The 20447-nt window shown below is 38.4% G+C and overlaps 3 protein-coding genes across 5 annotated transcripts; 2 read left to right on the forward strand and 1 right to left on the reverse strand.

Annotated features, from left to right (window-relative positions):
- Window positions 1-5309: 5309 nt before the first annotated feature.
- On the reverse strand, window positions 5310-7897 carry itpa (inosine triphosphatase (nucleoside triphosphate pyrophosphatase)). The gene is made up of 8 exons (XM_057353188.1): window positions 7812-7897; window positions 7512-7569; window positions 7370-7434; window positions 7221-7294; window positions 6899-6930; window positions 6631-6743; window positions 5967-6043; window positions 5310-5576 (listed from the first exon to the last, which is right to left on the reverse strand). Exons 1-8 carry the CDS (start codon window positions 7893-7895, stop codon window positions 5447-5449), a joined length of 633 nt encoding a protein of 210 aa, XP_057209171.1. The 5' UTR covers window positions 7896-7897; the 3' UTR covers window positions 5310-5446.
- Window positions 7898-8079: 182 nt separating this feature from the next.
- On the forward strand, window positions 8080-20438 carry mettl13 (methyltransferase 13, eEF1A lysine and N-terminal methyltransferase). 3 transcript variants are annotated; one of them, XM_057353480.1, is made up of 8 exons: window positions 8080-8416; window positions 8845-9583; window positions 10290-10489; window positions 10566-10755; window positions 11172-11345; window positions 18651-18863; window positions 18971-19102; window positions 19189-20438. In XM_057353480.1, exons 1-8 carry the CDS (start codon window positions 8264-8266, stop codon window positions 19479-19481), a joined length of 2094 nt encoding a protein of 697 aa, XP_057209463.1. In that variant the 5' UTR covers window positions 8080-8263; the 3' UTR covers window positions 19482-20438. The 3 variants fall into 3 exon arrangements, with proteins under 3 accessions (XP_057209463.1, XP_057209465.1, XP_057209464.1); XM_057353482.1 differs by having other exon boundaries at window positions 8080-8355; XM_057353481.1 differs by lacking the exon at window positions 11172-11345.
- On the forward strand, window positions 15579-18628 carry LOC130565588 (potassium voltage-gated channel subfamily A member 5-like). Its single transcript, XM_057352447.1, has 2 exons — window positions 15579-18365; window positions 18613-18628. The coding sequence occupies exons 1-2, from the start codon at window positions 17119-17121 to the stop codon at window positions 18626-18628; spliced, it is 1263 nt and encodes a 420-aa protein (XP_057208430.1). The 5' UTR covers window positions 15579-17118.
- Window positions 20439-20447: the final 9 nt, after the last annotated feature.

Consider the following 20447-nt stretch of genomic DNA (forward strand, 5'->3'; position numbering starts at 1 on the left):
TACTTGAGCTGAATTCAATTGAATTCTAATCATTCAAATTAAAGATTATTTTAGTTTACTCAAATTAAAACTTTTAAAGCATTTTTGTTTATTGAAATCAAATAAAATATCGGCCGCAAAACTATTGGGAAAAAATAAACTAGCAAATTTTTTTTTATCTTATATAGCAACATAAAAATAAATAAATAATTAATATTTGACAAAAGCATATAATGACAAAAGCATATAACAAAGTTGCTAACTATTTAACTAAAATTAACATAAAAACTAAAAATCTAAAAATAAAAGCTAATTTAAAATATAAATAAAAACAAAATAAACTAAAAGCAAAACTACAATAACTCTCATCAAATTTACAAAAAAAGCCTTACTCTTTCAAGTGGATTAAAAACAAGCAGTACACATTTTGGGAGATAATGTGAGATTTTCTGTCCATATTTGAAATGCTTTCCAAATTACTTTTGACATTTTGTCAAACTGCAGATCTGTCTTCTATCAAATTAATAGCAATTCAAGTGAACATTCCCTTAATGTGTATTATTTGAAACATGTTTCCTTAGACAATAAAAGTTTATGTTTTGATCTCTTAGAATGTCCAAGACCAGCAGTATATAAAGAAATACTCCCTGAGTTCGGAAATTGATAAAACAACCATTTAAATAAATACAAAATCATGGACTTAAGCAGATTCATGGAACATTTGAAGCAATAAATTCTGATCATCCTCTTCACATGAACAAAAAACTGCAGAGATGCAAATCTTTAGAGAAAAGGAGAAATGGAATGTGTCCCGCGAGCTACAGGAGGCATGATCTGTAAAACAGACAACCTTGAGAAAATGGGATGAAAGGTGCTTTGCTTTTGCTTATGTTGCATGTCCCCAGAAAAGCATTTGCCAAAGGTGTACACATTTAGCACTTTTCAATGTAAGAATGCATACATCATGAACCTGGTCCTGTCTTGGTAGAACATAGCTATTTAGGGTGCTCTGTATATATTTTCTCTTGTTAATTGTCTCATTATGACATCCCTGTGAGACATGTAAGATATGGAAAAACAGATGAAATATATCAGGAAATAAACAGTAAGTGTGCCAAATCCAGGGCCAAGTCACTTGGCTTTTGCTATTCTGTTGGGAGCGGCAATATTTTAGACAAAAGTAAGAACATTTGGAACATACTGTACATAGGAATTGTAGCCAGACATTTCATTTTTCTCCTCGTTAAAACAAACTGTCCTTGCTTGTTGTTATCTCTAACTTTCAGTTCAACTTGAGACAAACATTGGACATTGTACGTTGTATTTCAGGTGAGTTGTGCCCTAATATGTTGAGTTTCTGGTAGTCCACTCTTCTCAGCCATAAAAATGAAGGTGCATGCTTAGAACCAACCATAAAATAAGTAATGGCTTACACACATATCAACAAATCATAAATTACAACATTCAATAAATACATTCCAAAATGTATTATTACATGGAAGAATATATGACGTTTGACTTCAAATACCACTAAAATACCTGCCTATCTGTTAGTTCTAATATTTATGCACTCAGTCAGTGTCCACGGTTTGGCGCATGTTAAAAATGGTAAAAAATGTTAAAAAAATAAACTGGCCCTATAGCCTTGATGAGATGAGCAGACATCCACAGGCTTAAAGCCCTTTTCTGAAGGAGCAGAAGCGGGAGGGTTGTTGAGGTCTCTTGGTGAACATTTGAACTTTTCAGGTTTTTTTTAAAAGCGTTTATGGAAAGGTGGCAGGATGGTTGATGGCCAGAGATGTGCTGGTGTTCATCAGAAATTCAAGTTTGGGTTCATGATTATAAAATTCATAAGTGAGGGTTCCAGGTTAAAGGGTAAAACCTGTGACAGATGAGTCCCAGATGCATTCAGGCCTTCATCCCAAGCCTGTTGACCTTAATATGATGTTCATAACTGTTACTGTTGCTCAACTGGTAGCCCAAACAAAGTGTAGGTTATGAGTTAAAAACGCATACACAATTACACTCTTAATTACTTTCGATAAAAGCATCCGTCAAATGCATATATGTTCATCTGTATGTTAGATGTTATCATAAGTTATCCTTGGGATGTTGTCAGGGCACACAGAGCCTCACATTTTTGCCCTATGTTTATGTGACATAAAGCCGAGAGGGTGAGGAGGTCAAAACATGCCCTACTTCCTCTTCTACAGCTTCCTATAGTACTGGTGCAGCTGATCAATCTTAAACTGTCTTTGACTGCAGAACAAAACTCAAACATCCATGACACAGGCACAAGTGGTTAAGTCAACGCTGTGTTTTTACATGCAATGAGGCAGAAAGCATTCATCATTCCCTATAAGGTATTTACCTACTGTCATTAACACTTCATACACCATGACACAGGTCACACCTGCTGCATATCATGAAGTTCAGAGGTCACATTTACTTCCGAATGCTGCCCATGCCAGAGGATGCTGCAGTTTGTGTGTGTGTGTGTGTGTTAACACAAACTTTTACTTTCGAATCAATTAAACGTGACAGCCCTTTATTCATGCATTTTTAGTAGTAACACATGTGATGACCATCAAACATTATTCTTAGAATATAACTCTAAATACAATAGATAAGGTAACTAACAGAGGCAACAACAGCATAAACAAAGTCAGCAAACACTAAAACAGTAATCTTTTTTTATTTTATAGTTTATTGGTTTTCCTTACTAGTACAAACAATAGGTCAAAAAAGTCCACTTACAAATTATTGCAACCTCATCTCGTATATGAATTTGTGTGATGTGAATCGTACAAAGATGTATGATTATTAGCAAAAAGCAATACTGAGGCCCCTCCCCTAACACACCCCAAAACCTAAAGCAAATCACACTAAAATGTACGAAAGAGATCATACAAATTAGCCACCTCGTGAAACTGTTATGAAGTCCTATGAGATTGTGTTGGATATTGTGGTCCATGTAGCTCCATCAATGTAGTATACCTCTGTTTTTTAAGAAGCTCTAGATGTCCGTTTCAGTACTGTCCTCTCTTTTTATCCCCGCACCTTTTAAATTGTTTTAACAATGTTTGCAACATTGGATCACCTGCTGTCGTCTAGTCAACATGGCAATAAACACGTTTTCCCTAAACAGGAACTTTCCGTCTGATTACTCCACCAGACTTTAAAGAGGTGTTACGCCATGAAACATTTAGCAGAAGATGAGGAGCAGAGCTCATGATGGGTCTTTGCAAGGTGTTGCAACTGATTATGACCTTTTTAACCGGATTCCTGTATTTTATAGGACAATTTGCTATTAAGGGTCTCAATTACCCACATTAGTGATCACTTTCTCACCTGTGAACAAGACTGCAGACAAAATATGTTTGCCTCTTTTAAATTGGCTTTGATTAATCACCAAAATCTGCAAAAAATGATTTTGCAATAGTATGGCATATTGCAGGTCTTTAAACCAACACTGCTACAGTGCTTTAAAGTTTTTGGTAAAAAAGCCCTTTAGGGCAGTGGTTCTCAAACGTTTTCGTTGTAAGCCCCCCTTTGTGTAGAATGCATCGCTTTACAGCCCCCCAAATATAAACGTATAATCTTAAACTCAAATAAAAAAAACATATTCAGTTATACAATGCTGGAACATCAATACTTTTGGTTGGCGGTCTTGTTTTTCTGAAGTTTGATTGCATAAAATCTATGATAAATTTCTATATTTCATAAAATACCACAAAATCTGAGCCCCCCTGGAACCATTTTGGGGCCCCCAGTTTGAGAACCACTGCTGTAGGACATCTAAACATTTACTCTGCAAATAGCCAGACAGCCCTATAGTTTTGGTAGTCTGACAATGCTTATCAGGCAGCATTAATAATTACAGGATGTGTCCTAAACACTTGTTTCCCCAACCAGACAGACATCCAACAACATTTTTACACACCCTGAACTTCAGAAGCATTAAACAATGGCATTTCCACACGATTAAGAGTTGAGGAATGTTGTTGTGTATAATTGAGGGTCATCATGGTGTTTAGTTCTTTAATTTCTTTCTTTCTTTCTTTGTGAAATGCCATTCCTTGATCTTCACGGGCGATCTTAACGCTCCCATAAGCCCAGCAGGAGTTGGGACAGGGATGCACCCCTTGTTTTGATGTGGTTAAGATAGAGAGTTTGCACAAGGTATAAAATACTGGAGATATTTTCCTCTGTGCTTTGTCACATGCTCGCAGCAGTTGTTTGTATCCCAACCATTCTGCGCAACCGTGAGGAATTTGAACCTGAGGAGCTTTTAAACATTCTTTCCCTTCACAATGCTGCTACCAAAACCAAGTCATCCAGCAAGCGAGGAGGTTGTAAAAAGTCCCTACTGAGTCAAATCCATGGAACAATTTTTGGTATAAAATTTGATTTAAGCAGACACGTAATTACAATCCACCTCAGGATAATAACTTTAAAGTGTTTGCTTTACAGCCATATAAACATTGTGCAGCTTAGAGACTATATTTCTACAGCACACATGATGAATTTAGCATGAGATTGATACGGAGATGGTGAACACATCATACTGCAGTAATTCATAACAGAATGGATCAATGAGGCAGAGAGGAATATAACCTTGAGTATAATATAGTATTTACAATATTTGCCTTAGCTATAATTTAATATAATAATGTAACAAAATTAAATCATGATAAACATAATTTTAAACAAAGAAATAGTTTCTTCAAACTACTTTTAAAGTAGGAGGAAGTAATGCTGTTTTTTAAATCAGATGCATCCATGCAGGTTACCGAAAAGTTGTCACAGGGGATAAAGGGACAGGAAAAGAGGAGCGAGTGAATGAATGAGAGAGGATGTGAGAAACAGCAGTGAAAACATTGCCTTTCTGCTATTAATAATGAGAAACACAACAAACAGTAGATGATATAACTATATTACAAAGTTACATCCCTCATGCGCTGAGGGCAGATGAACAAACAGGAGGTGTCACAAAACCATCCTCAAGATTTATGACTCTGAATTCCCAGTGTCTCTGTCCTCAGATTTGCTCTATCACACACACATACGCTGCGCGTTGTGTTTGTATAACCTGAACCAAAAAAATTGCCCAATTTTGATAAAAATAGATTCAGTTCATATATTTATCATTACTACCTTTACAAATAAGGACAACGCTCATTTTACCAGATTTGGCTCACTTCTACAGTAAGTACAAAGTTGTCCCTAAAAAATGAATAAGCATGAAAACACACACAAAATGCAAAGTGTGTGACTGAAATGCTTTCACAATGAAAAATGATCAAGGGAAAAATGTCAATACACTGTGATATTTATAAACAAAGCATTTATTTAAAAACACCAAGAGGACAGAGTATATTTTAAACCGTTTATGACACACATTGGTGCATTTAAAAGACCCAGTGCCTGATGCTAATGATTGGCTGATTCTCATTCTGAGCTGCACTCAGTCTTGGTGTTTTGTGCGCTTTGTGTCTGGTGCATCGTTTAGTTGGGTGAAGTGCTCAGATAAAGCTGCCAGGGCTCGGTACCGATGGGAGATGCTGTTCTTCACCTCTTTAGGTAGCTCAGCATACCTGCCCTCACAAACACAGAACACATAATGCATGTTTTTAATTTCATGTGACAAGATCAACACATTCTTGACAGAATTTCACTCATAAAGAATTGCATAAAGACTTGTATTCCATACAATTATGTTTTATTTTGCAACATACATTCGTAGAGTGAGATCACCTGATTTAGAAATATACGTTCGCAAATACTTGGTAATCAAAACAACTTGATTTTATTCTCATATGTCTTGAGATTATCTTGAATGTGTATACTGGAAGCTTCCATCACCAAAAAACATTCCTTGTGTGTGCAAGCAAGCTTGGCAATAAAGCCATTTCTGATTTGATTTGACCAATACTGTCATCTACTGGTAAACATTAGAAGCACCACTGAAAAGTGAGAACACTTACGTTTTATCATGGCCATCAGGCTGAAAACAAGGATCCCACCCAAAATCTCTTGGGCCTCTGGGCTCAACAATGCAGCCCTAAAAATATTAAAAGGGTTGTTAGAGGAGGGACTCAAAAACTCAGACTTAAATTTAAAACATAGGAAAGCAAGACTCTTTGATGCTTATGTATGTAATTATGTATTTAGTATATTTTCTACCTATATGTCTTTATTTTACTATTTTGATTAGGTCATAAGTTTATGTATTTAAAAGGGTATTTCGCCCAAAAATGAAAATTCGGTCATCATTTATTCACCCTCTTGTCATTTTAAAACATTTATGACTGACTTTCTTCTGCAGAGCACAAAAGGAGATATTTTGAAGAATGTTGGTAACCAAAAACCTATCTTCTTGTGTGCTCTGCAGAAGAAAGTCAGTCATACTGGTCTAAAATGTCAAGGGGGTGAGTAAATGATGACAGAATTATTGTTTAGGGGTGAACTATCCCTTTAAAGAGGATATGTTTATTTTGCTCTTTTATTACGTGATGAAATGATGGGAAGAAAAGAGAGAAGATTTGGAATGACTTAAACATGCACTGTCACATGACAACATAATATCTACTAACCGATACAATGAATTATAACATGAGCAAATTATTACTGCTTATTGCATTTGCTCACCTCGGTTATTCCTCTAAAAAGCTGAACTGGCTCATCTTTCCCAGCACAGAAGGCAAATGTACACAGAGCCCAGGCTGACTTATCCTCAAAACCTGTCAGCAATTTATGCAGTCCTGCAAAGAGAGTGGTAAAGACAACGCAGCTAAATTTGCTTAATTAATGATGGCTCTGTTCTAATCATATCTGTAGATATCTGTTTCTATCGATTCAGTTGGTTTTTAAATAGAACTATTGCTTTAATAGATGTGTATTAGCGGAAGTGTCTTACCCTCCGGTTTAAGTTTATCCAGGAACCATTTTCTGTAGAGAGAAAAACAACAAAATTAAATCACTTTAATGTGGTATCTTTACCAAAAATGAAAATTCAGTGACTAACTGGCTTAGCCAGCATTCATTCATTGCATCTTTTGTTCATATAATGAAAGTAAATGGTAACTGAGGCTGTCAGTCCCTAAAACTCTTCAGTCTGAGTACACTTTTCCTTTAATCCAATGTGCAATATACCTATCCATTGATAGGTAAATAATTAACAATTAACATAGGTGAATAATTTGATTATTAGATCTACAACACAAAAAGTGACTATTTACATGTAAGGTCCTGGTAATCCTTCGAGTGCCCTGAAACATAGACAGGTGTCTTCTACCAGCACTGGCCCATCCACCTTAACACAGCAAACACACAATGTGGGTGAGACATCAGTCAGGATACATGCAAAAGCAGTGTGCATTTTACATACCTGCCTTGATGCTTCCTGACACTTCTGTATAGAAATGTCATCTGGTTCTCCCTGATATTCAGGCACTGCAAGAGAAATCATAACCACATTATATATTAGTAAACTGTAACGTTAAGTGTAACTTAGTAGCTGAAATACTTACAGTCAATCTTCTTGGAAATTAGTTTATAAGGAAACTTGTCACCAAGGATTTGTACTACCTGGAAAACAGTTAGATTACGAAGAATGTCAAATGTGACTAATAAATTACTTTGTATACTATTACAGCTAGCGATCAACTATGATTTCGGTATTTTCCGCATATTTAACGTTACATTGCTTTGTGCCACGTGAGAAGATTCATGGTCCGTTTAGACACACTTGTATATACTCTGTTCATGATTTATAATTCATACTTGTGTGCGTAGATAACTCTTTTGAAACATTCGCTACTCGTTCTCACCTCTTCTAATTTTTTCGCGTTACCAGTAACAAACACCACAGCTCTGCTGGTCGGTACTGCCATGTTTCGACCTATTTCGAACATTTCGTCACTGTCGGAAAAGTAAATGTGTGGCACTTTGCATGCGATAATCCAATCACATTCCTCACCTTAAATATTCACCAATCAGTTAACGTTTACACCTCACGTCGGACACGCCTCTTACGGGCAGTGGCCAATGGCTGCCCGCGAAACCTCGTCCTTCTCTAAAATCGCTCCGGCTGGGAACCACCAAACGTGTGGGACGCAGAGACGTCAACGTTTGCTGCTTACAAAATATTTATTTAGTAGAATTTATCAGGAAAACTATCACGTAGTATTTATAGTATTAATAATAGTAAGTGAATAGATTATATTCACTTCTTAACATCGGGATATAAATACATTTAAGTGGTTTAAAAGACCAGACAAGCATGAGTTTATTGCCTCGCACCGCTGAGGAGTTCAGCTCAGCGGACTACTGGGATCGATTTTTCCGTAAAAGAGGAGAAAAGGCTTTCGAGTGGTATGGAGACTATAACTCACTCTGCGGAATACTGCATAAATACATTAAACCTCGTGATAAGGTATCTGTGTTTTTATTTTAGACATTTTTCTGGTGCAATGAATCAGAAAGTTGAAGTTGAAGAGAATGTACGTAACTTACTAAGTTAACTAAAAAGTATTTTGCCTTCTCGAGCTCAGTGACTTACAACATTAAGTATAGACGTAAGCAAGCCCCTCGTGGGTAACATCAAAAGAGGAACTGTGTTTGATAGATTTAGTTAAAAAATAAGTATGCTTGCTTGTCCAAGACAAAGCAATAACTCGAAAAGGCTGCAAACCTTAAAGATGCTTGAGAATGCAACACATGATATTAAGAGCCAACATTTTTGAAAAAGATACATTGTGAGAAAGTAGTTATTTTGTCTTGTGTAATATGCCATGTATAAATTTGCTTGGGGTTTGCGAACGTAACTCTTTGCAGCACTTTAACTCTTTGTTTCTGTTGCAGGTGTTGGTGGTGGGTTGCGGTAACTCTGAGCTAAGTGAACAGCTATATGATGTTGGCTACCATCAGCTAACCAACATTGACATCAGCGAGACTGTGGTCTCTCACATGATCCAGCGGAACACAGAGCGACGTCCCGATCTGACCTTCCAGCAGGTGGATGCCACTGAGACAGGCTTTGAAAATGGGAGCTTTCAGGCAGCCCTGGATAAGGGCACACTTGATGCCATGGCTTCAGAGGAGGAAGGTGCTCTTGCTGGCAGAATGCTGGCAGAAGTTGGCAGAGTTTTAGCTGTGGGGGGCCGATATGTGTGCATAACTTTAGCACAGGAACATGTTATTAAATTGGCCGTGGAACATTTTGCCCAGGGTTGGGCTGTACGAATCCACTGCTTGAGTGGACAAACAGAGGACTCTGATTCTTCTTTTGCCCTCCCTGTTTTTGTTCTTGTATGTACCAAATTTCGCCAAGCACCTCCGTTTGCAGTGCTGGAATTGTGTGAGGGTGAGGATGGAGCTCCCACTAGGCTTGCATCAGTGCCTGATTTGTTGTCTGCTGTGAAGGAGAGGCAGGCTTACAATCTGATGCTGCATAAGCTCAGAGGTGGAACAGACGCTAGCAGCACGCCTTCCCTCACATTGTGCCGTGCAGCCACCGGTCGCCCACGATACACTCTGACTGTGCAGGACAGCTTGCTTTCTGCCAAGCTACCGCGGAGTAATCACTTTGCCATCTTTATTGGTGAGTGCTTGATTCTTTTGCCTGTTTACACAGTAAAAACAATTGTGATGATGAACTAGGGGCTTAAGTACACTCCGCTCACAATTTGATACAATACATAATACTAGGTCCCCAAAATTATAGTATCATGATATTTGGAACATTTTAAAAAAGATGCTGAGGTTCAAATAAGAGATTTATTTGCAAAACTTTTTGTTATATAATTAGTATGTAAATAAATTGTGTAGCCTCACTCTGTCACTAAAAATAAAACAGGATTTTTAAGAACATTTGTAGAATTAGAAGCACAAGAATAGCATTAAATAAGCAGATGCAGGTCACATGTTGGCAGCTCAAATATTAGAATTAAACAGACATCATATCATAAAAAAAGTCACTACAATACACATCATAATTGTTTTGTTCCGCAATACATCATACTAAAATGTATTGTTACACCTATATTAGTAACTAGTATAACTATTTTTAAGTACTACTTACTTACTTTCACTTGGCCTTCTGTAATACTTGATTCTGATTGGTCAGTTGAGATGTTGAGCGGTCAAATTTATATAATTATTTAATCATGACCACTAAACGATTTAATTGATGCCTATAACGTACAAGGGCTATTTTCAAATGCCAGTTTGCTGACTCAAAATGCACTACCCTTCTCATGTTATCGCATCCATACTGTATATCATGTTAATAAAGAATTCTTTTTAAGTTCCTCAGGGCCGTGAGTCTGATTGGTTATATGGCTCAGCTGAAGGCCGGGCTCAGTTAGCATCCAGCGCAAAATTCAAGCGGTTGGTCATTGTGGCAATGCATAGAGATCAGGAATACGAGGACATGCAGGCTGTCCAATCAGAGCTCTCTCCGATGGTGATGGAACTCGCTCCTCCTGGAATGCCAGCCAATCAACAGGTGAAATCGAATAACTTGCATCTGTATTGCTCTTCATCTTCTCTTCATTCCATCAAGCTTTTTCATCTTTTGGTAGGTGCCATTCCTGTCTGTAGGAGGTGATCTGGGGTGGAGAGAAGTCGTTGGGCGAGGGGTCAGTGCTTTGACTGGAGAATACTCTGTGGAAGATGTCAGAGGAGAGGATGGTCACCTTTATCGCAGGCTGGTCTTTATGAACAATTCCCAGCTTGTGCAGTCAGAGAGTAGACTCCAGATTACTGCCACAGGTGAGCTTTCAAAAGATATGGATAGAGAATTCCGCCATGTGTGATTTCTGCAATGTTATAGAACATTTCTGAAAGGGATAGTTCACCCAAAAAGGACAATTCTGCCATCATTTACTCACCCTCTTGTCATTTCAAACCTTTATGACTTTCTTTCTTCTTCAGAACACAAAAGAAGATATTTTGAAGAAAGTTGGTAACCAAACAGGACTGGCCCCCATTCACTTCTATTGTATGGACACAAAACCAATGCAAGTGAATGGGGCCAGTTAACAATAATCTTCAGAACATCTTCTTTTGTGTTCTGCAGAAGAAAGTCATTCGAAATGACAAGAAGGTGAGCAAATTATGATTTTTTTTTTTAATTTTGTGGTTATTTTACTTTAAGATTAATTTTAGTGTTTTGACTCATTTGCCAGCTTCTGCTAATAAAAATAAGAACAGGAAAAAGTCCAAGGCCTCTGTTTCTGAGGCCCCTGCTGTAACGGGCGCTAAAACCCGCAGTGTGGACAGAGGTTTTCTCTGCTGTACACATCATGAAGTCATGGTCGCAGGTTTAGCAATGCTAGGAACGGATGCATTCAGTAATAAGGGTAAGTAACGTTGAATAAAGGTAACATTGAAAAGTTTAGCGAAAGCTGGAAGAAGAGTTTACATTTTGAAAGGGTGGCATTGTTTATATAAGACATACAAGTATGTTAAAATATCAGCTATTTTTGTTTAATAGAATAGTTTACTAAAAAAATATAATTATTAATAAAATCATTTATATTACATTCCTTTTTTATATTACATTTAATGTGTACATTCCTTGCTTTCCTCAGCCGAATACAATTTAACTAATAATAAATGAAATCCTGGCTGTGTCTTGATTTGTAATGAAATTGAATTATGCACTTTTTAAAGCTTCAAATATAGGGCACATCCATCATAAAAGTAATCCATATGTCTCCAGCGGGTTAATAAATGTCTTCTGAACCTAAACAATTTGCGAGTAAAAACACTTAATGTTTTGTGCTTATTAAGCCAAGATAGGTCATGTTGGAATTTAAACACGTTTAATAAGAGGACTACATTCGTAATGGTAGCACTTCGCTCCATGGTTTTCAACATCGAATATTATGGGTTCTTGGTTGTCTCTTCAAATTTTATTTAGAAAAGAATATTGCTGCTGTCCTGTCCTTGTATCTCCATATTTTGTGATTTTTTTTGTTGCCATAAATCATTATTATTAATCATCTCCCTTTATGTTTGTCACTGGGTTTTGCAAATATCCAACTAAAAAGTATTAAAAAGTGCTTGTCAGTCAACACTAATGACTTAAATCAATTTCTAGACAATATACAACTCCCTTAACACCTGAACCAGAAGTTGCAATTTTTGGAATTGTAGTAGGAATTTTAAATAAATATCAATCACAAGTTTCACTATGCATGATCCTGGCCAACAAGGCAATTTTACAGAAATAGAAAAACAAATCAGGGCCGACATTTGAAACTTGGCTTAGAGAATTAGCTAATGTGTTGCCCCTAGAGGAGTTAAGGTATAAACTGACAAACAGACCCAAGACATTTAAGAGGATATGGAATCCAATAAAATTATTGATTGGTAACCTTGAGTTATAATTAAAGGAGTCACTAGGTAAGGATACATGCGTGCCCTGTGTGTTTTGACTGTGTCACGCTTATAGTGTTGAGAAAGTAATCTCATAACATCTAAATATTTGGAATCATATAGATAGAACGCCTTAACTAGTAGCTTTTTGGGTTCTTGGGATAGTTCTGCGAGAGAGATGTTCCGACTTCCCTGTGTAGGTTGTATTTAATTATTGTTTATTATCATTATTATTATCATTATTATTATTATCCTTTTTTTTGTATGTCCAATCACTGGTATGTTTAGACACGAAAATGTTATGTTTTGCACTAGTATGGGTGTATGAGTATGGTGTAATTTGTGAACAATATAAAAATCGGTATATTTAATGTATGATTGTAGGTTCCCAACTCAAAATGCTTATGTATTTAGTTATTATTATTATTCTTTACATTTATGTGTATTAATATATATACTTTTTTTCTAATTGTAAAACGCCTATTCTGGATGTTGGATGCTCTTGTTTTTGTGTTTTTTTGGAAAAAGAAATACCAGGGTTTGACCGAACCACGATGTCCCCGCCCACATGGCCTTGGTTACATCACCAGAAATGAAAAGGTGTTTGAGAGGTGGATGCGTAGCGTAGGCCGGTACTGCGTGCCAGGTGAGCACACATGCTGTACATGAGAGAGGTTATTTTATTTAAGACTTTAGAGCAAGACTTTTCCTTTCGCTGACGTACTGAGGAGATGAATCAGAAGGGTTTAACCCGTTCACGGGCGACAGGAACAGGAAGGACGCCCGGCGATGACAGCATCTGTTGTCTGATTCTTCAGATGGGCTCGTGTTACTGCCGGTTTATATAATGCTCACACGAGACACAACGAGCCGCCACAGCGCCAAACCAAAACAGCATCAGCGATTGATGCTGTGAAATTGGGACGAAAACATGTCAAAGGTTATTTTTATGCCACGTTTCATACATGACATCTACAGCACTGTAAATGTCCACACGCCAGAGTTGAAAACATTTGAAAAGTTTTGAGTTTTAAACTAAGAAGGAGGAAAATACACACATTACATGGATTTTGGAAAGGCATAGGACTTCAGAAAGTGTGGCAACATGTTATTTAGCGTGTTTCAAAGTGGTTGAAAGTCAATCATTTGTTATTGTGCTTGGACCGTGATGAATGTTTGACACAAAAGTGCACTGGTAATGCAGAAATGAGTTTCTTTAACAAAGATTTCCGTGTTGAAGATAGATGTGATGTTGCCCTAACATCAGTGTGGATCCACTGTCAGAACATCTTACCTTCATACAGATGCACTCAAACAAACCCTTCTATCCACTAACTCTCTCTGTGTGAGTCATCTGCTCCTCTCATCCCTGCAGGTGCTTCAACGCTGCCTATTTCATCCTTTCATCTTCTAGAGGGTTTTTAAACATCTCCTATTATGAGAAATCATATTTTCCTTGATGCTTTGAGATAAAAGTCCTATAATAAATAAGTATTGCAATGTCTATAATTCAGGACAGAAGTGGGATCTATCCAGTCACACACGTCTACAATTTATGATTATATAGGAGCACAGACCTTTTATTTGATATACTTTGTTATTTCTGGGCTTTTTACTTTTACTCAATATGGGTCAAAACTCAGAAGTAGGCGTACAACAAAACACAGAACATATACTTTACATCACAAGGAGAACAACAAAAAAAGCCAAACATCCACAAAATGAACAAGGAGTTATGCTGCCTTCACGTGCTCTCGGAAATTCAATAATCCCAATTTCAACCCGGAAGTAACGTATGGATTTAGCAACATTAAAATGTTAATGTTACTAATGATGTAGTAGCATTAAAACATTACAAGTATCTGCTAACATGTTCCGTGAATCATTTCCAGGTTGAAGTGGAAATACACACAAGGCGAGCTAAACAAGATACAGGTGGGACTAATCCACAACTGTCATGATTTCTAGGAAAGAACCCAAGTGCAGGCAGCGGTGAAGGGGTTAATAAAATAATGTATTAAACAAAACAAAACAAAACACCCACAATGGGCAAAACTATAACAAAACAGGAATTCAAACAAAAACTTCCCACGAGGGGGCAAGATAAACAAGGTCCAATAATAATATGAATAATATAAATAACAAGTCCACAAACTTGACGGTCACAGGAACAAGGCGACATAGCAAATGGCACAAAACGAACGAGCACAGGACAGCAGACACTAACAAAGGATAATTAAAAAGGGACAGGTGTCCGTAATGAAACACTGAAGGGAAGCTAAACGAGAGGGGCGGGACCAAAGACGAGACCGGAGAGAACGCATATTATGTCGTGACCGACAATATGTTTCTCTCCACACAAAACAAGAGGCTCTGCCATGATTCTGCCACAAGACCAAGAAAGACATGACATGATGAGGCAGAATCATGACACATAACCATGGTAACAAAAAAGGAACTCAATCCGAAACTATCGAAACAAACAGGGAGCTGATTAATGAATAACTAAACAAGCTGACAACAGAAACACGGTAGAAACAAAGATACCACAAACATAAAACAGAACCTAAACCTGACAATTATATCCTGCAAAATGTTTGTGTTTTGTTGTAATTATAGACTAATCAAAGCATTTAGGTTTTTAAAACCCCGAGTGATGTTATTGAATTTATAGCAGGTGAAATAGAAATGCATGCTTAGCAGATTCATTTGGTGTCAGGTGGTTTTAGGAGGAGTGAGGCTCAGAAAGGTTTGGACCTCGGATCTGAACTGCTGAATACTTCCACTGCAATTAGAGGGTCCTCCACAACATCACCGCTTGTTGTTAGTGGTTACCTGTCGTTATGGTTACCGTGTCCCTCGCTCCCAGCAACAGAAGCTCCCCAGAGCGCGACGGACAGCACATGTGTTTCTCCAGTCATAAACACACATGGAGGTACGGAATATATACATTCGTGAGGTCACTCAACAAACAACATGAACTCTTCCACACGTCCCTTTAAATGAGGAGCCGCAATTCTTCTTTAAAAATCATTTGACAAAGTGTGACTTGGTCCCTCAAGCAAAAAAAAAACAAATAGAACGGAATAGAATATGATTGCTTAAAAAACAAGAAGACGTTTATTGATATATTGATGATAACCAATGAAACGGTCAAGTGGTAAATTTAAAGTAATATCTTTATTTAAAACCTATCTCAAAAATGTATAAGAACAAATGCATTTCAATATAATTATAGTTTATATAAAGCCACGGAAATAATTAAGAGAATTTCTGAATTATTAATGTTTCATTCTGTGAACTATACTAACAATTCCTTTACCAAATTTTGAATACAAATATTTATGCATTTATTTTAAGAAACTGAAAACTGGACAAACAGGTGAAAAGAACAGAATAGGTGCTCTGGATTTTTTTCAGATCTCAAATACTGCAAAGAAAACAAGTTCAGATTCACTTTTAAGCAGCACAACAGTCATATTTCTACATGTGTTTAGGAAAAGTTCAACAAAATACATTTTTAGCACCGTTTTCGTGCGTCTTGTCACGCTGTCAGTCTTTCACATTGCTGTTGGATGACTTTATGTCACTCCTGAGGTTTGATTTTGTTGAAATACAACACAGAAACATGCGTAATGGTCTCTTACATGTTTTCCCACGGCTGTATCTAATACATGAGTCCATATTAAAAACTGCTTTGAAACGTGATAATTATCTATAAATATATTCATGTAAAAGACAACTTTTTTAAATCTCACAAATGTTAAGATAATTGACCTTTGGTCTTCTGAAAAAAATCAGGTACACAATCAGGTTTGAACATGGCACGTTTAGGGTGAGTTGATAAGAATCTCGTGCATGAAATTGTAATGCAATCTCAGTTAGCACATATAGGCTATAGAACTATGAGTGTCGTCCGAATGCAAGCGTTTAAATAGGACAAACATAAATAGACGCAGTCATCTCTCCGTCGTGGCCAGAACTTACCGGCCCTTCAAAATGCAATACAATGATGTACTCAAACACACACGCACGGCGCTTAATGCGGTGATGCAACTCAAGACCGAGGCAAAATAACATCAAGTCATGCGTGAACACAGATGCCAGAAGACTCCTGAAATAACAGTCCATATTCTATAAACTACATCCCTGCTGAAAAACCCCCACTGAAATGAAACAGAAAACGCACACTACTTCAAATCATTCTGAATTGGGTTGATTCTTCATGGCAGAATGTTTCATTGAAATGATAATTGCATTTTTATCATCTCACTGCGGTATATGGATGCGTTGTTCTTTTCCGTTCGAGGGTTTGTAAACAAAACGACAGATGACACATGTGATTGAAAGAGCACTCGCTCTCTCTCTCTCTGTCCCCAAGAGACACTGTTCGGCTGTGCGTAACGGCTCGTTTAAACCATGTGTTTCAGCGTCATCGCAAAATAATGTTCTCAGTATCAATGTTCTTATAACTGAACCATATTTATTTGAGTGTTGTTGTTTATTGCTATGTGCCTTCATAAGCACGCTGAACGCTTTCTTTGAACGGTTCGAACGCACCGAGTCTCGCGTGAATCCTTTCTCTGCTTTCACTCTCCAGCGCGCGCGCAAGTGTTTTCCAGACTGACGGGAGGAGCTTTGGATTAGAATGCACAGTTTTATCCGAAGCGTGTCAGTGTAACGGCAAAGTAAACCATCATGGATGTACGCGGGGCGCTTTGGAATTTAACTCCACTGGTCTTTTCGACGTGAATGCTGAATGGCTCGGACATGGAGATAGCTTTGGTGAGTTTTGACAAGAGAGGGGACGGAGGAGGTGATGGAGAAACCAACCAAAACCAAAATTCCCTGGACCATCCGCGCTCGCTTCGAACGGCACCCAACAACGCGAGCCTGTGGAAAATCAACGACATGAACAACACGACGGGCTCCACGGAGAACACGGTGGATTATTACAGTCCCCATCTGTTCGACGAGGACGTCCTCCACGTGGACATCGACCACGAGAGCAACGAGCGAGTTCTCATCAACATCGCCGGACTGAGGTTCGAGACGCAACTGGGCACGCTCAACCAGTTTCCCGACACTCTACTTGGAGATCCCGACAAGAGGATCAAGTATTTCGACCCCCTCAGGAACGAGTATTTCTTCGACCTCAACCGGCCGAGTTTTGACGGGATTCTTTATTTCTACCAGTCGGGCGGCAAGATCCGTCGACCTGTCAACGTGTCGATCGACGTGTTCGCGGACGAGGTCCGCTTTTATCAGCTGGGCGAAGACGCGATGGACCGCTTCCGCGAGGACGAGGGCTTCATCAAAGAGGAGGAGAAGCCGTTGCCTCAAAACGAGTTTCAGAAGCAAGTGTGGCTCATCTTCGAGTACCCCGAAAGCTCGGGTCCCGCCCGCGGCATCGCGATCGTGTCCGTGATCGTCATCACCATATCCATCATCACTTTCTGTCTGGAAACTTTGCCGGAGTTTCGCGACGAGCGCGAGCTGGCCGTGGCGAGCCGCGCGATCAACGGCACGCAGGAGCGCCCGTCGCTCACCTTCAGCGACCCGTTCTTCATCATCGAAACCACGTGCGTGATCTGGTTCACCTTCGAGCTCTTCGTGCGCTTCTTCGCGTGTCCCAGCAAGTCGGAGTTTTCCAAGACCGTCATGAACATAATCGACATCATGTCCATCATGCCCTACTTCATCACGCTGGGCACGGAGCTCGTGGAGCAGCAGGGTCAGGAGCACAACAACGGGCAGCAGGCCATGTCTCTGGCCATCCTGAGGGTCATCCGCCTGGTGCGGGTGTTCCGCATCTTCAAGCTCTCCAGACACTCCAAGGGTCTCCAGATCCTGGGCAAGACCCTGCAGGCGAGCATGCGGGAGCTCGGGCTCCTCATCTTCTTTCTGTTCATCGGGGTCATCTTGTTCTCCAGCGCCGTCTTCTTCGCCGAGGCCGACGAACCCGAGTCGCACTTCTCCAGCATCCCGGATGCCTTCTGGTGNCTGGATGTTGGATGCTCTTGTTTTTGTGTTTTTTTGGAAAAGAAATAAAAAATATACAGAAAAAAAGTGCTTGTCATCTTTGACAACACAGTATGCTACAGTGTTTTTTCCATTTCATGCAAAACAGCAAATTTGAACATACAAGGTTTTAGAAGGACAGTGATGATATGTTAGTTGTTGATCAAGTTTTTAAGACTTTTTTTGATAAAATGAAAAATTTGACAATAAATTCTGTTTTCACAGTGATGTTCATATATAACCTGTTACACATCCTCAAACAGATCACCCAGTGTCCGTGTTACTGGTGGGACTGGGTGGCGGTGGCCTGCCCCAGTTTGTGCATGACTTTGTGCCTTGTGCACGAGTGGAGGTGGTGGAACTGGACCCAGCCGTGCTTGAGGTGGCTCAGACCTGGTTTGGATTTCAGACGGATGAGAGGCTGAAGGTTATACTGGGAGATGGACTGGAGCACATTACAATGCTGGAGAGTAAAGGTAGGAAAACATCTAAACAGTTTTGTAGAAACAAAGGGGTTCCAGGAGGTTCTTAGTGGCATTGTGCCTTATCTGAACCATCTTAAACATTTTTGCTCTTTTTATAGGAGGCCATTCATTTGATGTTGTCATGTTTGACTTTGACAGCAAAGACACCACCCTGGGCATGAGCTGCCCTCCACCAGCCTTTGTAGAAACTTTACTACTAAAAAAAGTTTACAACTTGCTAACACCTCGAGGTAAGAGAGATTTATTGTTGTAGTAAGATTAAATGTTGAAGCTTCTTCAAGAAAAGTTCTGATGGTTTCTTTCTTTTCCTTCAAAGGGCTGTTTATGCTTAACCTTGTGTGTCGTGACTCGTCTCTCAGGAAGTCTGTGCTTGAGCGCGTTCAGGCCATTTTCCCACGTGTGTTCTCTCGAGGAATTGAGGGTGAAGTCAATGAGGTGCTTCTGTGTTGCAGAAGTGCAGGGGAAGGGCACAAACCTCACACTGTTCCACACACATTACAACAGACAGCAAATGACCTACAGAAGACACTACGTAATAAAAACCAGACTGCAACTTGTGTCCCTCAAATAGACATTACTGCCATGTTAAATGATCTAAAGGTCATCTAAACATTGATTGTTGTGGAGAGTAGGGCTTTATGTAAGTGTCAAATTATCAAAATTCATTTTTATTATACAAAGAAAAGGTTTGTAAACAACAGGAATTAAATTATGATTAGAAAATGTAAATATTCTGATTTTTTTGTCCCAAGCTTGCAGAATGATAATAAAAGAATCAACATAAAAGTAGTTTATCAGCAGGGTCCTTCCAGCCCTTTGGAAGAAAACGCAGAATTTCTACATCAGATGTTGAGGTGTCATAACAAAAACATGCAGAATTGTACATTAGGAAATTACATTTTATTCTACTTAGTAAGATGTTTAGATAATAGCAGTAAGTCCCTGCCTATGTCAGTAAGCATTTAAGCTTTCTTTATTTGTAAACAATCTTCACATTGCCAGCAATGATGATGGTGATGATAATGACTGTGTTTGGCTTCAAAGTATTGCTGGTGTTTCATATGTGTATGGTGTCAGTGTGCTGGAAATCAATCATCAATGAATAGAAATATTGTGACACTGCCTTTACTTTCATCAATAAATAAAGTTATTTGTTTTGAAACTGTAAAATAACAATCCACCCCATTGCTGTTTTATTTATTCTAAGATGTGCAATATTATATATCATGTTCTTATTTTTTTTAATCAATTTTTCTTAATGATTGAATGATTACTAGCTGGCAACCCAGTGAGCGTGCAGTGTTATTTTTACTTGTTGAGTCCACTGTACTAAAATGAATATGGATGTACCACATTACTAAACACTGCCCCCTACATTTAAATGAATTAGTTTATAAATAAAATCTGAACATGCATTTAATTTAGTTTTGAAACGTTCTTTTTCATTATCATATTATAATCCGTGGAGGTTTCTGTCTTTTCAAAGTGACGTAAAAATAGCGTGAATGGGTTGAAATAAATGGTTTGTACTGCTGATAAGTGAGAATGTCACAACATTAAAAAGCATGATGGAAT

This window comes from Triplophysa rosa, linkage group LG15, assembly GCF_024868665.1.
Source record: "Triplophysa rosa linkage group LG15, Trosa_1v2, whole genome shotgun sequence".
NCBI lineage: Eukaryota > Metazoa > Chordata > Actinopteri > Cypriniformes > Nemacheilidae > Triplophysa > Triplophysa rosa.